At 44.1% G+C, this 20,628-nt stretch overlaps 1 protein-coding gene across 3 annotated transcripts in view; it reads left to right on the top strand.

Annotated features, from left to right (window-relative positions):
• The window catches only part of LOC121856644 (acetylcholine receptor subunit beta-like 1), a 105,076-nt gene that overhangs the window by 46,472 nt on the left and 37,976 nt on the right, over positions 1–20,628 (top strand). For all 3 annotated transcript variants that reach the window (XM_042352314.1, XM_042352313.1, XM_042352315.1), the window contains exons 2-3: positions 9,737–9,873; positions 15,133–15,177. In XM_042352314.1, coding sequence (XP_042208248.1) covers positions 9,737–9,873; positions 15,133–15,177 — 182 coding nt within the window. The remainder of the gene's footprint in view (positions 1–9,736; positions 9,874–15,132; positions 15,178–20,628) is intronic.

Raw genomic sequence — 20,628 nt, 5'->3', positions numbered from 1 at the left:
ATGCAGCTAAAATCCCAAACACCAGGTAAATCTTCCCATTTTCCTCCCTCATCCCATTCCACCTCTCCCCAAGAAAGCTAAATCATTAATATTCAGCTACTATCTCAACTATTTTATTCAGCTAAAATGAAAACAAAACAAGTTAAGCTAAGAAAGGAAATTGTTATTATTCATTTACGATTCTACATAAAGCTGAAAGAGAAAGGAAGTGAAAGTAGGGTGGTGGTGTGGAGGAGGAATTATCGAAGGGGGAGGAGGAGGAGGAGGAGGAGGAAGAGAGGAGGAGGAGGAGGAGGAGGAGGAGGAGGAGGAGGCAGAAGAGGAGGGCCACTTTGGTTGAAATTCTATTATCTAAACTCATTAAGATTGTGGTATTATTTTTTTTCTTTTCTCTCTCTCTCTCGTGGCTCTAATTAAGAGTAGGAGGAGGAGGAAGAGAGGAGAGGAGGGAGGAGGAGGAAGGGTAGGAGGAGGAGGAGGAAGGGTTGGGAGGAGGAGGAAGAAGTGGGAGGAGGAGGAGGAAGGAAGAATTGGGAGGAGGAAGGAAGGGTGGGAGGAGAGGAGAACGGGTGGGAGGAGAGGAGGAAGGGTGGGAGGAGGAGGAAATGGGAGAAGGAGGAAGGGTTGGGAAGAAGAGGAGGGGAAAGGAGTAGAAAAGGAGGAGAGGGCGTTGGAAGAAGGAGGGTAAAGAGGAAGGAGGAGGTGGATGGCAAGGAGGAAGGAGGAGCAGGAGGGGAAGGAAGAAAAGGAGGGAGGTGGAAGGAGAAGGATGGCAAGGAGGAGGAGAAAGAGGATGGAGAACGTGGGAGGGAGGGAAGGAGGGAGGTAAAATAACAATGAGAAGAGGAAAAGAAATTAATTGACGTTCCAACTGCTGCCAAGGACTTAAATTCATCTTAAGTGTTTGTACTCTTACTTAACTACTAACACTCGCACTCACCGCTTCTGTGTTGTTGTTCCTGTTGTTGTTCCTGTTGTTTTTGTTCCTGTTTTTGTTGTTGTTATTGTTGTTTTTGTTCCTGTTTTTGTTCCTGTTTTTTGTTGTTGTTATTGTTGTTTCGCTTTTTGTTGTTCCTGTTTTTGTTGTTGTTGTTGTTCCTGTTTTTGTTGTTTATGTTGTTGTTCCTGTTTTTGTTGTTTATGTTTTTGTTGTTGTTGTTGTTCCTGTTTTTGTTGTTGTTGTTGTTGGAGGTAGGAGCCTTGGGTTGGGGGACAGGTTGTTTTTGTCTAGTTGTGGTAACATGACTGACTGACGTGTCCTTGATGTTGTGGTACTTGTGTGACGTCACCAACTTCTCTCCTTAGCTGAAACACGTACAAAAAATTTATGTACGTACAAGAACACATACATAGGTTGGACTTGAACTAAGGACACATAGATGAGGGAGGAAGAGAAAGAGGTAAAGAAAGATACATAAGAGGGGAAGATGAATAACAAGGACACATACATAGTGGGGGGATACCTGGACCTTCCATACCCCCTCTCCCACCCAGCTATACTAAGGCTCAAGCAGGAGACACATTTGTCAATACTCACTTGGCGTCTTCCTCCCCACCTGCAGGGAGGGGGTGGAGTGGAGGAGGAGGGTGGTGGGTGTGGAGTGGGTGGTGGGTGGTGGAGGGAAAGAAGAGATAGAGAGTGGGTGTGTGGGGTGGGAGGGTGGGTGGAGGGGGTGAGGGTGTGTGGGTGTGGGGGGTGAGGGTGAGTGGGTGGAGGTGAGGGTGTGGGTGGAGGGTGAGGGTGTGTGGGTGGAGGAGAACAAGGTGTAGAGTGGAGAAGGAGATGATGGAGAAGAAATAGGAGAATAGAGAGAACGCAAGAGAAGGAAATAAAAACAAAAAGTTAAGAGACAAAAATGAAACAAGAATGGGAAAGGCAATAAGAGAGAGAGAGAGAGAGAGAGAGAGAGGAATAAAGATGATTCAAATATGGAGTGGAAAGGAAAGGAGGAAAAGGTCAAAAGTGAGAGAGAGGTGAGGAGTAAAGGTGAGGAGAAAATACAGAAGAGAAGAAATAATTGTCATGAGAGAGAGAGAGAGAGAGAGACGTCGCACTCTCAGTATCTCTCAGTCTCCCTTAATATCTCTGGTCTTTCTCAATCTCTCTATCTCTCTCAATAGCAAACACTACCATCTCTCACCTGCTGGTAACCTGTCAATACAAACTAGTAAATGACTGAATAGTATTGATTTTTACCTCCCGCTGTCTGTCATGTTTGGGAAGGTGCTGTTAAGAGCGGTGACCTGAGCTGCTCCGTCACACAGGTACACATATGTCTCTCAACACGTGTTCTTAGGTTAGGTTATGTGACACGTATTGAGTGTTTGAGTTTCATCTAAGAAGGGTTTTTTTTCTCTCTCTCTCTCTCTCATGTTCCTCGAAACATCAAAACAAAAGCCTCGATAAAGTTAAGTGTCAGGTTCCTCATACTAAACTTCCTCCATTGGCTTCACTCGCTTCTCTCATCTCTAGGATAACTTCTCCTCAGTTCGGTAGGTAGGTAGATATCCCTTAATACCTGAGGAATGTTCCCCAAAAGTCTCCTTCAAGTTTAACCTCTTCGATACTTCATTGGGTGTATAGCGGTGACCCTTCCGTGGTAACTCGACTCTGGGGGTATTACACACACACACACACACACACACACACACACACACACACACACACACACACACACACTATGACCTCTTAAGAAATTTAGTGAAAAGGCCAAACACAACGAGAGAAATATTTAGGGAGAGAATAAAAATAAATGTGATAAATGAAGGAACTAATGCAAAAAGAAAGAGAGCAACGAGAGTGAAAATTAATAAGAGGGAATTAAAATAACGTTAAGGAGATGGAGAAATGGGAATAAACATGTGGGGAGGAGGAGTAGGAGCACGAAGAGAAGGAGGAGAGAGAAGGGAAGGGAATAGAGAAATGTGAATAAAAATGTGGGTAGGAGGAAGAGGGAGGAGGGATTAATGTGACAGGGGGAAGAAGAGAAATAGGAATAAAAATATGTGCAGGAGGTAGGAGGAGAAGTAGAAGGCAGGAGGTGGAGGAGGAGGAGGAGTAGAAGGCAGGAGTAGGAGGAAGAGGAGGAGGTAGAAGGAGGAAGAGGAAGGAGAGGGGGTGATGTGTGCCAAGCTGCCACGTCTTAATGTCAAACCTTCAAATGATACAAAACGCCTAAACCCCTGGCAGCCTACACGACCCCAAGGCGAGGCGGAAGAAGGAAGGCTGGGGGAGAGGTGAGGGGGGGGGAAGGAGGAGGTTGGGGGAGAGAGGAGTGAGGGGGAAGGAGGAGGGTTGGGGGGAGGATGAGGGAAGGAGGTTGGGAGAGAGGTGAGGGAAGGAGGAGGTTAGGAGGCGAGAGGTGAGGGAAGGAGGTTGGGAGAGAGGTGGGGAAGGAGGAGGTTGGGAGAGGTGAGGGGAAGGAGGAGGTTGGTGAGGAGGAAGGAAAAGAAAAAGAAAGCAAATGGAAGAGAGAGAAGAGGCTGATAGGGCATTCACTAAACATAAGAATATCATAAAGAAAACGAGAACTGACATCCGGGTACTTCGATAAAGAACTGAAACTGTAAACGACGACTAGAAAAGAGATGGACACGATACTGTTTGGGGGACCTGCGTGCGTGGTGGTAGTGACGGTGGTAGTGGTGGTGTTAATATTGACCGGTGGTTAATGGTGGTGATACTGGCGGTGGTGATAGTGACGGTGGTGGTGACGGTAGTGGGGCAGTGAAAGTAATATAAACAGCAGACAGGGATAAGAAAATCTCAATCAAACAAGGAAAACAGAACTACTACCATACAAATAATTAACCATGGTACTTGAGGGCAGTGGTAATGGTAGTAGTTATGGGAGTCATGGTGGCGGGTAAAGGGAAGGGGAAGGTGGTAGTGTTGCAAGAGGCCAATGGCAGTGTTTAAGTGGCAGCAGCGAGGAGAAATGGCAGTAGTGGTCAGGAAGTGGTGACGTGTTGTGGAAAAATATACTAACTTAAATAATTATCAGAGTGACTTAACAAATTATGTTAATTATCAATAAAAGAGAGTAATTAGGATGATGATTAATAATAATAATATTAACTAATAACAACTATCAACAACAACAATAACAAGTAATAACAACATCAACAATAATAATAATAAATAAATGGCAATAAATAACGGGCAACAATAAGTAATAACCAATAACTGATAATGAAGACGAAGGTAATTGATAAATAAGCAATAAACCAGACAAGGGAGAGGAAAGGGAAAACACAAGATAGAAAGTGTAATTAGAAAAAAAAGTGAAGAAATTATTACATTATGTCGTATAACTGAACGAAGAGTGGAAAAAGAAAACTAAATAGAAAGGAAAAATTAAAAAAAAGAGACGGAGAAAGCGCACAAGAGAAAGTGTAGACAATTTTTGGGTATTTATTAACCCCTTTAAGCTTAAGTAGAGAGAAAGCTTTTAAAACAGAGTGAAAGGGAGAGCTAAAAATATCCCCTTTTACTTTCACTGGCAATTTTGACTGAGCTAAGACTTTAAGCTTGTCATGAATCATACCAAAAAAGCTTAGAAGATTATGTTGACATTGACAGATAAGCTTATGACTAAAATAAATTAAGCTTTTTAGTACATTATTTTTTTGTTTTGATAATGTTACTTGAGGTTAATGTTAATGAGTCACGGTGTTTGTATTGACCTTATTAAAAGTTACTTCCTACTGTTTTTACTCCTTATCCGAGTAGGGCTTTTTCCTCCCTCTGCTTTTCTTCCTCCTCCTCCTCCTCCTCCTTCTCTTTATTTTCTTCCTCCTCGTCCTCTTCCCCCTCCTCCTCCTCCTCCTTCCTGGGATTAGCAGAAGAAAAACTTAAGAGTTTTGAAAGCTGTTTGTTTTTTGTTTTATGTTAAGACAATTTTCCCGCTTGATATCTTAAACCTGTCTTCGTCACCACTCTCACCCACACCTAACCCACACACAACCCCACACCTAACCCACACACCCTAACCCACACACCCTAACCCACACACCCTAACCCACACACCCTAACCCACACACCCTCCCCATAATAACGTGATATTTTAATTACGATATAAGACTTTAATTATTGAAATGAGGTAATATGACCCTAACCTAGCCTAGGGCCGGCCAGCACAGAACATAAGGGGCCATGGCCATATTTATGTGTCGGTAAAGAGAGAGAGAGATCTAACAAAGGCTATCATGTCTAGGGTGTCCTTAGGTATTTGCATAGGAACGAGAAGGTCCTTCATGTAGCCTCTCCTTCGCCCTCCTTCCCTCCTTTGCTCTCTCTCTCTCTCCTCTCCCCCCTCCTTCTCTCCACAGCGAAGGAACGAAAAGGACAATGGGAAACGAGAGAAGAAGGAAATAGATGTGGATAGATAGATAGTTGTTAGAATGAGAGAGAGATAATAAAGACGGAATACGATAGAGAAAATAAATAAAAGAGACAGAAGGGAGACAAAGAACGAGACAGAAGCAGACAGAAAGAAGGACAAAGAAAGACAGAGAGAGACAGACAGACAGAAAGAACACAAAAATGAAGAGAACACACACACACACACACACACACACACACACACACACACACACACACACACTAATTTGTCAAGCTGGCCAGACATTACTTAGTGCTGGAATGTGAGTCTCCATGAGGCTCCATTATCAGGAAATGTGGAATCAACAGTTGAGTCTTATGAGTGGCTACCGACGCACCCAAACTATCCCCCGATTAAGTTCACCCCCCAGATAAATCAACACCCCAGATAAATCAACATCCCCGGATAAATCACCCCTTCCCGGATAAATCACCCTTCCCCGGATAAATCACCCCCTTCCCCGGATAAATCACCCTCCACCGGATAAATCACCCCCCCTCCCCGGATAAGTCAACCTCACCCCCCTCCCCTACTCCAGACTCTAGGGTTAGGTGGGATTAACATACATGCTGGGGGGGAAGAGGAGGTGGTGTGGTGTGTTAGTGGGTTGCATCTCTGGGGTGTATCTTTGGGTGTGTTTCTCTGGGGTGCTTCTCTGGGGTGCTTCTCTGGGGTGTATCTCTGGGGTGTCTTTCTGGGGTGTCTCTCGGAGTGCATCTCTGGGGTGTCTCTCTGGGGTGCATCTCTGGGGTGTCTCTCTGGTGGTGTATCTCTGGGGGTGCATCTCTGAGGGTGTCTCTGGGGGTGCATCTCTGGGGGTCTCTGGGATATATTTCTGGCGTTACAGACAGTAAAACGACAGAATTAGACAGAGAGAGATAGTCAACAAAGAGGGAGACAAGAGAGAGAAGAAACTGGAAAAAGTAGACAACAAATAGAAATAAAAAGTGAATAATAAAGAGTTAAAAAGAAAGAAAAAGAAACAGATAAACAAAGGAGAGAAAAATAAAAAGAAATGAGAGGGAGAGGAAGAGTGAGAGAAGGAAAGAGAGAGGGAGAATGGAAGAAACAAAGAGGTACAGACAGACAGACAGACAGACAGACAGACAGACAGACAGACAGACAGACAGGAAAAAGGGAGGCAAAATTAAAGAGAACGAGAAGCTGAGTAGGAGTAAGTGAGAGAGAGAAAGAGACAGGGAGAGAGGAAAGGAGAGAAAGAGAGAAAGAGACAGGGAGAGAGTAAAAGAAAGAAAGAGAGAGAGTTAAGAGAGTTGGTACACATTCGCAAGTGAGGAGACCGGTGGTACACAGGGTACACACAGGGGTCCTTAGTAGGTACGTACCCCGCCCCCTTCCCCACACACACCGCCACTCTCCCCAACACACCACGCCCACTCTTTGTCTCTCTCTCTTCCTCTTTATCTTTCCCTCTCTTTGTCTCTTTCTTATAGCTTCTCTCTTTTTCCAAGTTGAGGTCTGTCTCTTTTTTTCCGGGTTATCCTCTTCTCTTTCTCTCTCGTTCATCCTAATTATCTCTCTGTCTTTATCTCCGTCTCTCCGTCTCACATGATGATAAATAACTCACTCACTCACTCACTCACTCACTCACTCTACACTTGACCATCAGGTGACCTATACACCCAGTTACCAGACCGGAAGTGTGAGTCTTAATGCTCAGTGAGTCGTGAGTTAAATCCTTTCCAATACTCCCCTCCCAACCCATCCCCTCCTTTCCCATCTACACTCCTTCCTTTCCATCCACATCCCTCTACTACCGACCCTCCCCTTCCTCTACCTTCCCATCCCCTCCACTCCTTTCCCATCCACAGCCTCCTATTCCATCCTCACCCCTTTACTACCCACCTCCTTCCTCCCCGTCTTCTATCCTCACCACACCACTTCCCTTCCTTATCCACCTTCCTTACCTAGCCTTTCCCTTCCTAACTAAACCATTCACTCACTGCAAGATGGCGTCGAAAATACACAGAAAACTTCAACTGTAATTGACATTCTTCTCTCCTTCTCCAAAATATAAAACTCTGGGCCCTGGTTGGCTCTAAAGGAACATAATACTTCCAGGCGTCAACCAATCAAATTCTCACGTTTCGTTTTCCGGGGTTTTTCGTATAAAAGTGTAGGTTTTTCTTATTATTTTTTTTTTAATCCCTACATATATTTTTATTTTATTTTTCGTATTTATTTTTCCTGTTATGGGGGGATATGGTGTGTGGATATCCAGAGGCGATGTTTACTGAAGCGGTCTGTATGCTCCCACCAATCTGGATTTACCGGGGTACCATCGGGCGTTCCTCAGGGGGGAGTATTGGGTCCTTTAAAATACGCTGAATGTCACTTGGGTTTCCTTGGTGGTGTAAACATGATGAGAGAGAGAGAGAGAGAGAGAGAAATTGATAAGCAACACTAAAGAAAGCAAGCGAGAAGAGAGTAAGACAGAACGAGAGATAGATAGAGATGGAGAGAGAAATAGGAAGGGAGAGATATGGTAAAGGGAGGGTTTGAGAGAGGAGAGAAGGAGAAGGTTGAGGCACACCCTTAGAGACTTTCTTCATTTCCGTAAGGTCTTCCTGTGTGTGTGTGTGTGTGTGTGTGTGTGTGTGTGTGTGTGTGTGTGTGTGGTATGCTACCACACACACATTCAAATAGAAAGGCTCCCCAATAGAAAGGACTCCCCAATAGAAAGGACTCCCAATAGAAAGGCTCCCCCCAATGAAAGGGCTCCCCAATAGAAAGGGCTCCCAATAGAAAGGGCTCCCCAGAAGGGCTCCCAATAGAAAGGGCTCCCCAATAGAAAGGGCTCCCCAATAGAAGGGCTCCCCAATAGAAAGGGCTCCCCAATAGAAAGGGCTCCCAATAGAAAGGGCTCCCAATAGAAAGGACTCCCCAATAGAAAGGTCTCCCAATAGAAAGGACTCCCCAATAGAAGGGCTCCCAATAGAAAGGACTCCCAATAGAAGGGCTCCCCAATGAAAGGACTCCCCAATGGGGCTCCCCAATAAAAAGGACTCGAAAGCTACAATTTTGACAGGAAATAATGTCGATGAAATCTTCCACGGTGGAATTCCATTAGACAGACGACCTGTTACAAGGATGTTGTCATCAACGCCTCCACCTCCTCCTCCGTCAGATGAAACTCTCTCTCTCTCTCTCTCTCTCTCGCCTATCTGTCTCGTTTGGATATCATTCGTTATTTCTTATTATTTATTATTTTCAGTTCTTATTGTGTTTATTATTATTATTATTATTATTTATTATTATCATTATTGCTCTTATTATTATCGATACAAGGAGACATCTAGGAACAAGGGAGCAAAAGTAACACTTCCCTCCCTATTTCCCTCCCTCCTCTCCCCCTCGCCTCCCTGCCTCCCTTCTCTCCCTTCCGTTTCCTCTACCTCTTTCAAGAGTTATATTCCTATCTCGTTATCAACAGCAAGGTCTCTGTCTCTCTCTCTCTCTCTCTCTCTCTCTCAGCGCAGGTCACCTACCCGGATGTTGAAAGGCGGTTGGACGGCCAGCCATCACCTCCCTCCCTCCCTCCTCCCGTTATCTCTCTCTCTCTCTCTCTCTCTCAAAGCTAATCGATGCTGTCAAAACTCACGACCGACTCACATAAGTCGTTGTGGTTTTCAGTATTATATGAATGAATCACCTCACTCAGGCTTGGAATGAACGACTGACACAAATAAATAATAATTATACAACTGATAAAATATGAATGTTTGTTGAGACGTGTATGGTATATTAACGTCAACTAAACCACACTGGAGTTACTTTACACCTGTATTGTGGCTTAATTGATGCAGGTAATGGTGATGATTTTTTGGTTCTTGGTTTTAATTCTTGTTAATGGTTAGAATTTTCAGAAATGTTTACAAATGTTCAAATAATGTTTAATTTGGATGTTTTCTTTGTGTCCTCTTCCTCTCCCTCTCTTTCCTCTCCCAACTGCAGCTTACTCTTCCTACCCATCCTCCCCCCCTCCTCCTCCTCCTCCTCCCCTCCTCCCTCCTCCCCATCCTCCCCCCCTCCCCTCCAGCCATCTCAGAGTGTTGTGGTATACAGTATGGGTCTCAGTCCTAACTACATTTTAAGTGTTTTGTAATGTCGGACTCGTCGTGTGCCCCTAATGCCCTCTATACCCTAAATACTCCTCCATGCCCTAATTACCTCCTCCCCCCTTCCTTATACCTGAAATACTCCTCCATGCCCTAATTACTCCCCTCCTTCCCTATACCCTGAACTACTCCTCCATGCCCTAATTACCCCCCTCCCTCTATGCCCTAATTAATTTCCACTATTAATGTTTCCTCTTGTCTTCCCCCGTGCAGGCGTGTGCAGTGAGGACGAAGAGAGACTGGTAAGGGATTTATTCCGTGGCTACAACAAACTCATCCGCCCTGTGGAGAATATGACATACAACGTGGATGTGGCTTTTGGCTTGGCTTTCATCCAGTTGATCAATGTGGTGAGTATAGTGTGACTTCTCGTGTACACAAAACACATAACAAGTGCTCTAAGATGATGGATTTGATATGTTTTGAAACCCCCTATGTACTGTAACCGTATGTATTCTGCTAGGTGCTGTAGTGATTAATATTGGTATTATAGTAGAGTTATTATGTATTATTTCTTAAGAGTTTAGGGGAAAAATTTCGTAATTGTTTAGGAAAGGAAAATACTATATCATGATTTTTTAAAAATACAAAGTTTTCTTAGTTCTAAGAATGGTAAGGTCCACAGAGTTCTGGGAAACGCTTGGTTAAAAATTCATAGTTCTTGAAGGAAGGAATAATGGTTCTGGGAAATAGCATATATTACGTAGTTCCTAACCCCTCCCCCTCCCCCAAAAATCAGAACTCTCAAACCAAAAAAAATAAAATAAATAAATAAATAAAGTCAATAATTCTTACAATATTATAAATTAAAAATAATAATGATAAGACAGCAAAATTATCACCACTTTCAAACAAAAATTAATCCAACGTTCTGAAAAACTAATTACATAGTTCTGAAAAATCTTATCCCAAATTTGAAAAAAATTGTGTATAAAATCCCATAAATCAATGACCTTTCTACAAACCAGGACACACACACACACACACACACACACACACACACACACACACACACACACCCACCCACCCTAACTGCAATTACTTAAAAACGAAAAATGAGATTAAATTTTCGATAGTTGGTGAAACAAGAGACACGCCACACCCTCAGTGATACACCACCACTGCTCTGCTCTACCACCCTTAAGCATAGCAGAGGCAAGGGATAGTATGCAGTGGTGGGGAGGGATAGTGTGCTGTGGTGAAGAGGGATAGAGTGCTGTGGGGAGGAGGATAGTGTCGTGGTGAGGAGGATAGTGTACAGGGGTGGGGAGGGATAGTGTGCTGTGGTGAAGAGGGATAGAGTGCTGTGGGGAGGAGGGATAGTGTGCTGTGGTGAGGAGGGATAGTGTGCTGTGGGTGAGGGGATAGTGTGCTGGTGAGGAGGGATGGTGTGCAGTGGTGGGGAGGATAGTGTGCTGTGGTGAGGAGGGATAGTGTGCTGTGGTGAGGAGGGATGGTGTGCTGTGGTGAGGAGGGATAGTGTGCTGTGTGTTGAGGAGGGAGAGTGTGCAGTGGTGAGGAGGGATAGTGTGCTGTGGTGGGAGGGATAGTGTGCTGTGGTGAGGAGGATAGTGTGCTGTGGTGAGGAGGGATAGTGTTCTGTGTTGAGGAGGGATAGTGTACAGTGGTGAGGGAGGTTGTGTGTGCTGTGGTGAGGAGGGATAGTGTGCTGTGGTGGGGAGGGATAGTGTGCTGTGTTGAGGAGGGATAGTGTGCTGTGATGAGGAGGGATAGTGTGTCTGTGTTGAGGAGGGATAGTGTGCTGTTGTGGGGAGGGATAGTGTGGTGGTGAGGAGGGATAGTGTGCTGTGGTGAGGAGGGATAGTGTGCTGGTGAGGAGGGATAGTGTGCTGTGGTGAGGAGGGATAGTGTGCTGTGGTGAGGAGGGATAGTGTGCTGTGAGGGGTGAGGAGGGATAGTGTGCTGTGGTGAGGAGGGATAGTGTGCTGTGGTGAGGAGGATAGTGTGCTGTGGTGAGGAGGGATAGTGTACAGTGGTGAGGGAGGATGGTGTGCTGTGGTGAGGGATAGTGTGCTGTGGTGGGGAGGGATGGTGCTGTGGTGAGGGATAGTGTACAGTGGTGGGAGATAGTGTGCTGTGATGAGGAGGATAGTGTGCTGTGGTGAGGAGGGATAGTGTGCTGTGGTGAGGAGGGATAGTGTGCTGTGGTGAGGAGGGATAGTGTGCTGTGGTGAGGAGGGATAGTGTACAGTGGTGGGGAGGGATAGTGTGCTCTGGTGAGGAGGATAGTGTGCTGTGGTGGGAGGGATAGTGTGCAGCACCTCCACCTGACCTCTCCACACTTCCGCCTGTTCTCCAAACCTCCACATAGACATTCCTCCATAATTTCACCTGGCCTCCACCCTTCACCTGGCCTCAAGCCTCCACCTGGCCTCCACCCTTCACCTGGCCTCCACCCTTCACCTGGCCTCCACACCTCCACATGACGTCCAAACCTCCACCTAGCCTTCTCAGACCTCCTGGCCTTCTCCAAACCTCCACCTGGCCTTCTCCAAACCTCCACCTGACCTCCAAACCTCCACCTGACCTCCAAACCTCCACCTGACCTCCAAACCTCCACCTGACCTCCAAACCTCCACCTGACCTCCAAACCCCCACCTAACCTCCAAACTTCCACCTCAGCCTCCAAACCAAATCTGAAACTACACAAGATACTCGGATAGTAAATTTCTTGTGGAAGATTTCATTTAAAGTTGTGTGTTTCTTGGCCGTCACCTGATAAAAAAATATATTTGTAAGAGTAAATTTGAGCAGAAAGACAGAGAGAGAGAGAGACGGAAATAATCACAGTAAAGTAGTATTAAGTTAGGGCACTGAACTTGCCCCACTACGTTGATGGAGAACTATGCAAACATTATAAAAGAATCAACCAAGTTTAGTCTTCCATTTAGGTGATCGTGTCAGAGGCATCAAATTTGGGGAATGTCTCTATCTCTCAACCTTAACTGTCTCTCTATCTCTCAACCTTAACTGTGTCTATCTCTACTTAACTGTGTCTCTATCTCTCAACCTTAACTGTGTCTCTATCTCTCAACCTTAACTGTGTCTACTATCTCTCAACCTTAACTGTGTCTATCTCAACCTTAACTGTGTCACTATCTCTCAACCTATGTGTCTCTATCTCTCAACCTTAACTGTGTCTCTATCTCTCATAACTGTGTCTCTATCTCTCAGCCTTAACTGTGTCTCTATCTCTCAACCTTAACTGTGTCTCTATCTCAACCTTAACTGTGTCTCTATCTCTCAACTACTGTGTCTCTATCTAACCTTAACTGTGTCTCTATCTCTCAACCTTATGTCACTATCTCTCAACCAACTGTGTCTCTATCTCTCAACCTTCTCTCTCTATCTCACCTTAACTGTGTCTCTATCTCTACAACTGTCTCTATCTCTCCTTTAACTGTGTCACTATCTCTCAGCATAACTGTGTCTCTATCTCTCAACCTTAACTGTGTCTATCTCTCCTTATAACTGTGTCTCTCTATCTCTCAACCTTAACTGTCTCTCTATCTCTCAACCTTAACACTGTCTCTATCTCTCAGCTTAACTGTGTCTCTATCTCTCAACCTTAACTGTATCTCTATCTCTCAACCTTAACGTGTACTATCTCTCAACCTTAACTGTGATCTCTATCTCTCAACCTTAACTGTGTCTCTATCTCTCAACCTTAACTGTGTCACTATCTCTCAACCTTAACTGTGTCACTATCTCTCAACCTTAACTGTGTCTCTATCTCTCAGCCTTAACTGTCTCTATCTCTCAACCTTAACTGTGTCACTATCTCTCAACCTTAACTGTGTCTCTATCTCTCAACCTTAACTGTGTCTCTATCTCTCCTTTACTGTGTCTCTATCTCTCAACCTTAACTGTATCTCTATCTCTCAACCTTAACTGTGTCTCTATCTCTCAACCTTAACTGTGTCTCTATCTCTCAACCAACTGTGTCTCTATCTCAACCTTCTGTATCTCTATCTCTCAACCTTAACTGTCACTATCTCTCAACCTAACTGTGTCTCTATCTCTCAACCTTAACTGTGTCTCTATCTCTCAACCTTAACTGTGTCTCTATCTCTCAACCTTAACTGTGTCACTATCTCTCAGCCTTAACTGTATCTCTATCTCTCAACCTTAACTGTCTCTATCTCTCAACCTAACTGTGTCTCTATCTCTCAACCTTAACTGTGTCATATCTCTCAACCTTAACTGTGTCCTATCTCTCAACCTTAACTGTGTCACTATCTCTCAACCTTAACTGTGTCACTATCTCTCAACCTTAACTGTGTCACTATCTCTCCTTTAACTGTGTCTCTATCTCTCAACCTTAACTGTGTCTCTATCTCTCAACCTTAACTGTGTCTCTATCTCTCAACCTTAACTGTGTCTCTATCTCTCAACTTAACTGTGTCACTATCTCTCCCTTAACTGTGTCACTATCTCTCAACCTTAACTGTTGTCACTATCTCTCAACCTTAACTGTGTCACTATCTCTCAACCTTAACTGTGTCTCTATCTCTCAACCTTAACTGTGTCTCTATCTCTCCTTAACTGTGTCTCTATCTCTAACCTTAACTGTGTCTCTATCTCTACACTGTATCTCTATCTCTCAACCTTAACTGTGTCTCTATCTCTCCTTTAACTGTGTCACTATCTCTCAACCTTAACTGTGTCACTATCTCTCAACCTTAACTGTGTCCTATCTCTCAACCTAACTGTGTCTCTATCTCTCAACCTTAACTGTGTCACTATCTCAACCTTAACTGTGTCTCTATCTCTCAACCTTAACTGTGTCTCTATCTCTCAACCTAACTGTGTCTCTATCTCTCAACCTTACTGTCTCTATCTCTCAACCTTAACTGTGTCACTATCTCTCAACCTTAACTGTGTCTCTATCTCTCAACCTTAACTGTATCTCTATCTCTCAACCTTAACTGTGTCACTATCTCTCAACCTGAACTGTGTCTCTATCTCTCAACCTTAACTGTCTCTCTATCTCTCAACCTTAACTGTGTCACTATCTCTCAACCTGAACTGTGTCTCTATCTCTCAACCTTAACTGTCTCTCTATCTCTCAACCTTAACTGTGTCACTATCTCTCAACCTTAACTGTGTCTCTATCTCTCAACCTTAACTATATCTCTATCTCTCAACCTTAACTGTGTCACTATCTCTCAACCTGAACTGTGTCTCTATCTCTCAACCTTAACTGTCTCTCTATCTCTCAACCTTAACTGTGTCACTATCTCTCAACCTTAACTATATCTCTATCTCTCAACCTTAACTGTGTCACTATCTCTCAACCTGAACTGTGTCTCTATCTCTCAACCTTAACTGTCTCTCTATCTCTCAACCTTAACTGTGTCACTATCTCTCAACCTTAACTGTCTCTCTATCTCTCAACCTGTAATAGGGTCCAGTGTTACGGGAACTCTTACATCCAATATATAATATAATGATAATTTTGATAGCAGGATTGACCATGATACCATGATATCTCTCTACCATGATATCTCTCTATCTACCATGATATCTCTCTACCATGATATATATATTCTCTGATGGCGTCTATAATATGATATTATCTCTTTCAGAATGAGAAGAACCAGATTATGAAGTCTAACGTATGGTTGAGACTGGTGAGTAGAGCTACAGTATCTCTCTCTGTCTCTCTCTCTCTCTCTCTCTCTCCCTCTCTCCCTCTCTCTCTCTCTCTCTCTCTCTCTCTCACACGTACCTCATCTGGAGAAGCAAAATCGATTCACTCAAATGGGAAAGGAGATGACGGAAGAAGATCGAGACAGACAGACAGACAGATTGACAGAGAGAAACAGAGACAGGGAGACTTAGTTTTAGACAGACACGCAGACAAACACAGATAGAGACATGTAGAGAGACAGAGAAACCAATAGACAGAAACAAACAGAAACAAATGCAAAGATAGAGAATTAGACAAAGACAGACAGACAGACAAATTAAACAAAAACCATCCCATCATTCCCTTTAACAAACACAAAACTATTACATTCTACACCAATCTTTCATAAACTATAATCATTAACTTTTTTTTTATTATTATTATTTATTCATTATTTATTTTACATTTAAAGGCTGAAAAACACGTAAAGAAAAACCAAAACAAATCCCTCACAGGAAAAGAATAATTGTATAAACATAAAACAGATTTGGGTCAGGATTGTAGATGTGAGAAAAGCTGTGTATGTTGGCCAGGGGTGTTAGTACAATGGGTGGACCCACCAGTTGTTGTATTGATGGAACGTCAACCGTGTGTAGCTTAACCCTAGAGCTCCTCCCACTGCCCTCAACTCTCTCTCTCTCTGTATGTGTGTGTATATCTGCTTGAATATATATGTGTGTGTGTGTGTGTGTGTGTTTATATGTATTTTTCCGAGTGTGTGTGTGTGTGTGTGTGTGTGTGTGTGTTGTTATACCAAGTGTAGAATCCGGACAAACATGCAAATACTATTTAATTATTTCACACCTGGTCTGACCTTGTTAAGAATGTCAAAAGGTGAAAGAAAATAAGGTCAGGTAATTGTCATGGCGAGGTATTAGGGGAGGTAATGGTAGTTATATTTAATGGCCTTGTTTAATAGTAAGGTCACTGTATGTATGTATGTATGTATGTTCTGTATGTATGTATGTTTGCTTTTGTTGTCTTTGTGGCGTGGTGGTAGCGATCCCTGTTCACACGCACAGGTCCAGGGTTCGATTCCCGACTAGTGAGGTATTGTTTGTTTATGTATAGTATGTATATTTGTATAATTTGACGAGAAGAAATTCATGTGAGGTTTAAAGTGTGCTTCGTTATACATAAGACGTCATTAATTATCGTAGCATAACAAAACTATATCCAATGTAGGTTAGGTTAGGTTAGGTTAGGTTAGGTTAGGTTAGGTTAGGTTTGGTTTGAAGACCTCAAGTAGTCATGCTTATATTAAAACATTCAACCAACAACAAACTCGTCAGATATTTTACTCAGAGTTCCGCGAGTCACGTCAATAGCAGTATGAAAGGTGACGGAAATGAGTGACAGGACACAGTAGTTCCGCCGAGTGACTGTCTTCCGTCTGCCGATAGATGACGCCCGGTGGTGAGTGAAGTTTGTTGACTAGACCGGTGTGGGCGGGAGGTGTGGGCGGGAGGTGTGGGCGGTGTGGGAGCAGATATGTCACCACTCTAGGAAGCTAAGATCAGCTTTGAGACGTAGTAAGACTTTAAATGAGTAAAATAAGGCAATGGATCTCAGTTATTTTGTAATTTGAGTCTCTCTCTCTCACACACACACACCACACGACAGATTAAATTCACGGTGAAAGAAATGTTAGATTTTTTTTTTCTTTCACACCAACTCCTTCATTCCTAAAACCTCACATCTTCCCCAGTTTCCCAGATTTTTCCCAGATTCCCCCGCGCACCTCTGACGAATATTACATTATTATTATTATTATATTATTATTATTATTATTATTATTATTTAACATTGTTGTCATTCCTCTAATTTATCAACTGTTTTTTTTTACTTCCTAATCATCGTTCAATCATTCTTCCTTCCCCTGTCCATATCTTGATGTTGCCATTTCTCACCTAACTGTCAGCCACTCTCCCTCACCTTATTGTCAGCCACTTCTATCGCCTTACTGTCTGCCACTCCCCATCACCTTGCTGTCAGCCGCTCTCCCTCACTGTCAGCCGCTTCTCCTCACTGTCAGCCGCTCTTCCCTCACTGTCAGCCGCTTTCCTCACTCTCAGTCACTCTCCCCTCACCTTTCTGTCAGCCACTCCCTCACACCTTACTGTCAGCCACTCTCCCTCACTGTCAGCCACTCTCCCCTCACCTTCTGTCAGCCACTTCTCTCACCTTACTGTCAGCCACTCTCCCTCCTGTCAGCCACTCACTGTCAGCCACTCTCCTCACTGTCAGCCACTCTCCCCTCCCTCACTGTCAGCCACTTCCCCTCACTGTCAGCCACCTCACCTGACCTGTCAGCCACTTTCCAATCACTGTCAGCCTACTGTCAGCCACTTTCCAATCACTGTCAGCCACTCTCCTCACCTTACTGTCAGCCACTTTCCAATCACTGTCAGTCACTCCTCACCTTGCTGTCAGCCACTCTCCCTCACTCAGAACCACCTCCCTCACTGTCAGCCACTCCCTCACTGTGAACCACTCTCCTCACTGTCAGCCACTCTCCCTCACTGTGAACCACCCTCCCCTCACTGTCAGCCACTCTCCCCTCACTGTGAATCACTCTCCCCTCACTGTCAGCCACTCTCCCCTCACTGTGAACCACTCTCCCCTCACTGTCAGCCACTCTCCCCTCACTGTCAGCTACTCTTACCTTTCTACCTAGAGGCTAAGTGATGTGTCATTTAAGACTGAAGTTATCGGCCTTCCCCTCTTATTTCCCCTGGTGGTGGGGGTGAGAACCTCTCCACCACAACAACCACCAACACTACCACTACCATCGTCAGTACCACCACCACGGTTAATTTATTACTTTTACACCTACTACAATACTACCACTACTACCTACTACACCTACTACTACTACTACCACCATTACGACGACCACCACTATCACTGCTACTTTCATAGCCAATCCTACTACTACCATTAACTTATACCATCCATCTACCCACCGTCTCTCTCTCTCTCTCTCTCTCTCTCTCTCTCTCTCACACATACATATATATACACACTCCTCTCTCCTCCTCCCCCCTTCTCTCTCCGCTACTCTTGTCCTATAATCTTCCCTCCCTTCCTCCCACTCACCCTTCCTCCCCCTCCCCTCTCCCTTCTTTTTCTACCCTATCCCTCTTTCTCCTCCTCTTCCTCCTCCATCCCCTCCCCCTCTCCTCTCCTCTCCCCTCTCCCTCTTCTCTCTCCCCACTTTTCCTCGTCCCCCGCGGCTGGTCTCTTCAAGGGGAACGACCGACTCTAGGCTTACTGGACTCGTCTGGTCGGTCGCCTCGGTCGCCTGGTTGGCTCTCAGCAAGTTTCGTTTCGACAGAGGCGACCCCAAGCCCTAAGGACCTGAGAGGGGGGGTATTAGCTGTGGTGGCGGTGGTGGTGTTTAGCTGTGGTGGCGGTGGTGGTGTTTAGCTGTGGTAGCGGTGGTCGTATTTAGCTGTGGTGGTATGTTACCGGTGGTGGTGTCAGCTGTGGTGGTGTTAGTTGCGGTGTGTTTAACAAGAAACAAAAAAATACCACTCCCAAGTGATAACCACGAAAGAGGGACGTACAAGAGGCGGGCAGCTCTCACAAAACACGTCAACTACGGCCTCCTAACCTGGCGTATTAACATGGCGTGGGCCGGCTGAATACATATCTTATCATTATATTAGTCGCTATATTACGAGTACTGCACTCTAACGGTAACCCCTTCACTACGAGGACGTCACTCTTAGCTGTGAGAGTGTTAGCTGTGGGGGGTGTTAGCTGTGGGAGGTGTTAACTGTGGAAGGTGTTAACTGTGGGAGTGCTAGCTGTGGGAGTGCTAGCTGTGGGAGTGTTAGCTGTGGGAGTGTTAGCTGTGGAGTGTTAGTTGTGGGAGTCTAAGCTGTAGGAGGTGTTAGCTGTAAGGGTAGTAATCACGGGAACTTTAGCTGCCGGTGAATTATCTGTAGGTGTTAGCTGTTAGAGGGTTAGCTTTGTGAAAGTTATACGGTGTTAGGGTGTGGGAGTGTTAGCTGTGGGGGATTTTTACCTCTACTGTGTTTGCTAAGGTAGTGTTAGCTTTGAGGACGTTAGCTTTAAGAATGGTCGTTATGGAAGTTTTAATTGGGGGAGAGCCTCAGGTGTGGTATTGTTAAGTGTAGCGGTGTTAGCTGTAGGAACTGAGGGAGTTCTTTGGAGTTACCAGTGGATACATTAGCTGAAGGAGAGTCACTGGTGATAATATAAGCTGTGGGAGTGAAAACTATGGTATAATTTTAGGAGAGTATCTGAGGGAGTGGAAAATCTGTAAGAGAGTTTACTTTGGATTTACTATACATTAGCTGTGGAAGAGTCACTGGTGATAAAAATAGCTGTATGGAAGTAGTATTAGCTGTGGTAGTGATAGCTGTTATATTTTTTTTTTTTTAGGAATATGAGCTGAACGAGTATTTCCTGAATAAAAGTTAACGAGTTCGGGGAGTAAAAGTTTTAGCTGTGGAAGTGGAAGCTTTGTGAGAGTTTCCTGTGATACTGTTAGCTGTGGTGAATTTATCTCTGTGCATTCTAGCTCTGGGAGTGTTAGTGGAATGATAACTGGATGGTTGTTAGCTTAATAATAAGTCAGGTTAGGTTAGCGCTGTGAAAGTTTTAGCTGTGGGGGCTCTCAACCTTGGTATGGTTGGCTGTTGAAGACGAAAGCTATAAAAGACGAAGATGAACAATCAGAACGTCAAGACTGGGTCATAAGCTGCCAGAATTTTAGCTGTTGGAGTTTAAGGTGAAGGAATGTTAGCTGTGGGAGTTTAAGGTGAAGGAATGTCATCTGTAGGGGTTTTAGGTGAAGAAATTTTAGCTGTAAGGGTTTTAGGTGAAGGAATTTTAGCTGTAGGAGTTAAGGTATAGGATTTAAGGTGAAGGAATGTTAGCTTTGGGAAGTTAAGGTGAAGGAATGTTATCTGTAGGGGTTCTAGGTGAAGAAATTTTAGCTGTAGGGGTTTTAGGTGAAGGAATTTTAGCTGTAGGCGTTTAAGGTGAAGGAATGTTAGCTGTAGGAGTTTAAGGTGAAGGAATTTTAGCTGTGGGAGTTTTACGTGAAGGAATTTTAGCTGTAGGCGTTTAAGGTGAAGGAATTTTAGCTGTAGGAATTTAAGGTGAAGGCATTTTAGCTGTTGGATAAATACCATTCCATTATTAAGAGAGTGACAAAGTGTTATCGTAATATTATTTCTTCTTCTTTCTTTCTCTCAAACAATAAGCTATTAATCATCTCTCCTTCAGTTCTCGGTCAATTAATCTAGAACTTGACAGGCTCGTCCCTTGTATCCAATTCTTCCACACACATTTTATTTGTTTTGATTTGATACTCATAGCGCCATATTTAATCCTATTCATACGTCTTTTGTTTTAA

The sequence above is a fragment of the Homarus americanus genome, unplaced genomic scaffold (assembly GCF_018991925.1).
Source record: "Homarus americanus isolate GMGI-L3 unplaced genomic scaffold, GMGI_Hamer_2.0 scaffold13603, whole genome shotgun sequence".
NCBI classification, from domain to species: Eukaryota; Metazoa; Arthropoda; class Malacostraca; order Decapoda; family Nephropidae; genus Homarus; species Homarus americanus.
The sequence above is the reverse complement of the archived record's forward strand: the minus strand, read 5'-3'. Positions and strand labels throughout refer to the sequence as shown.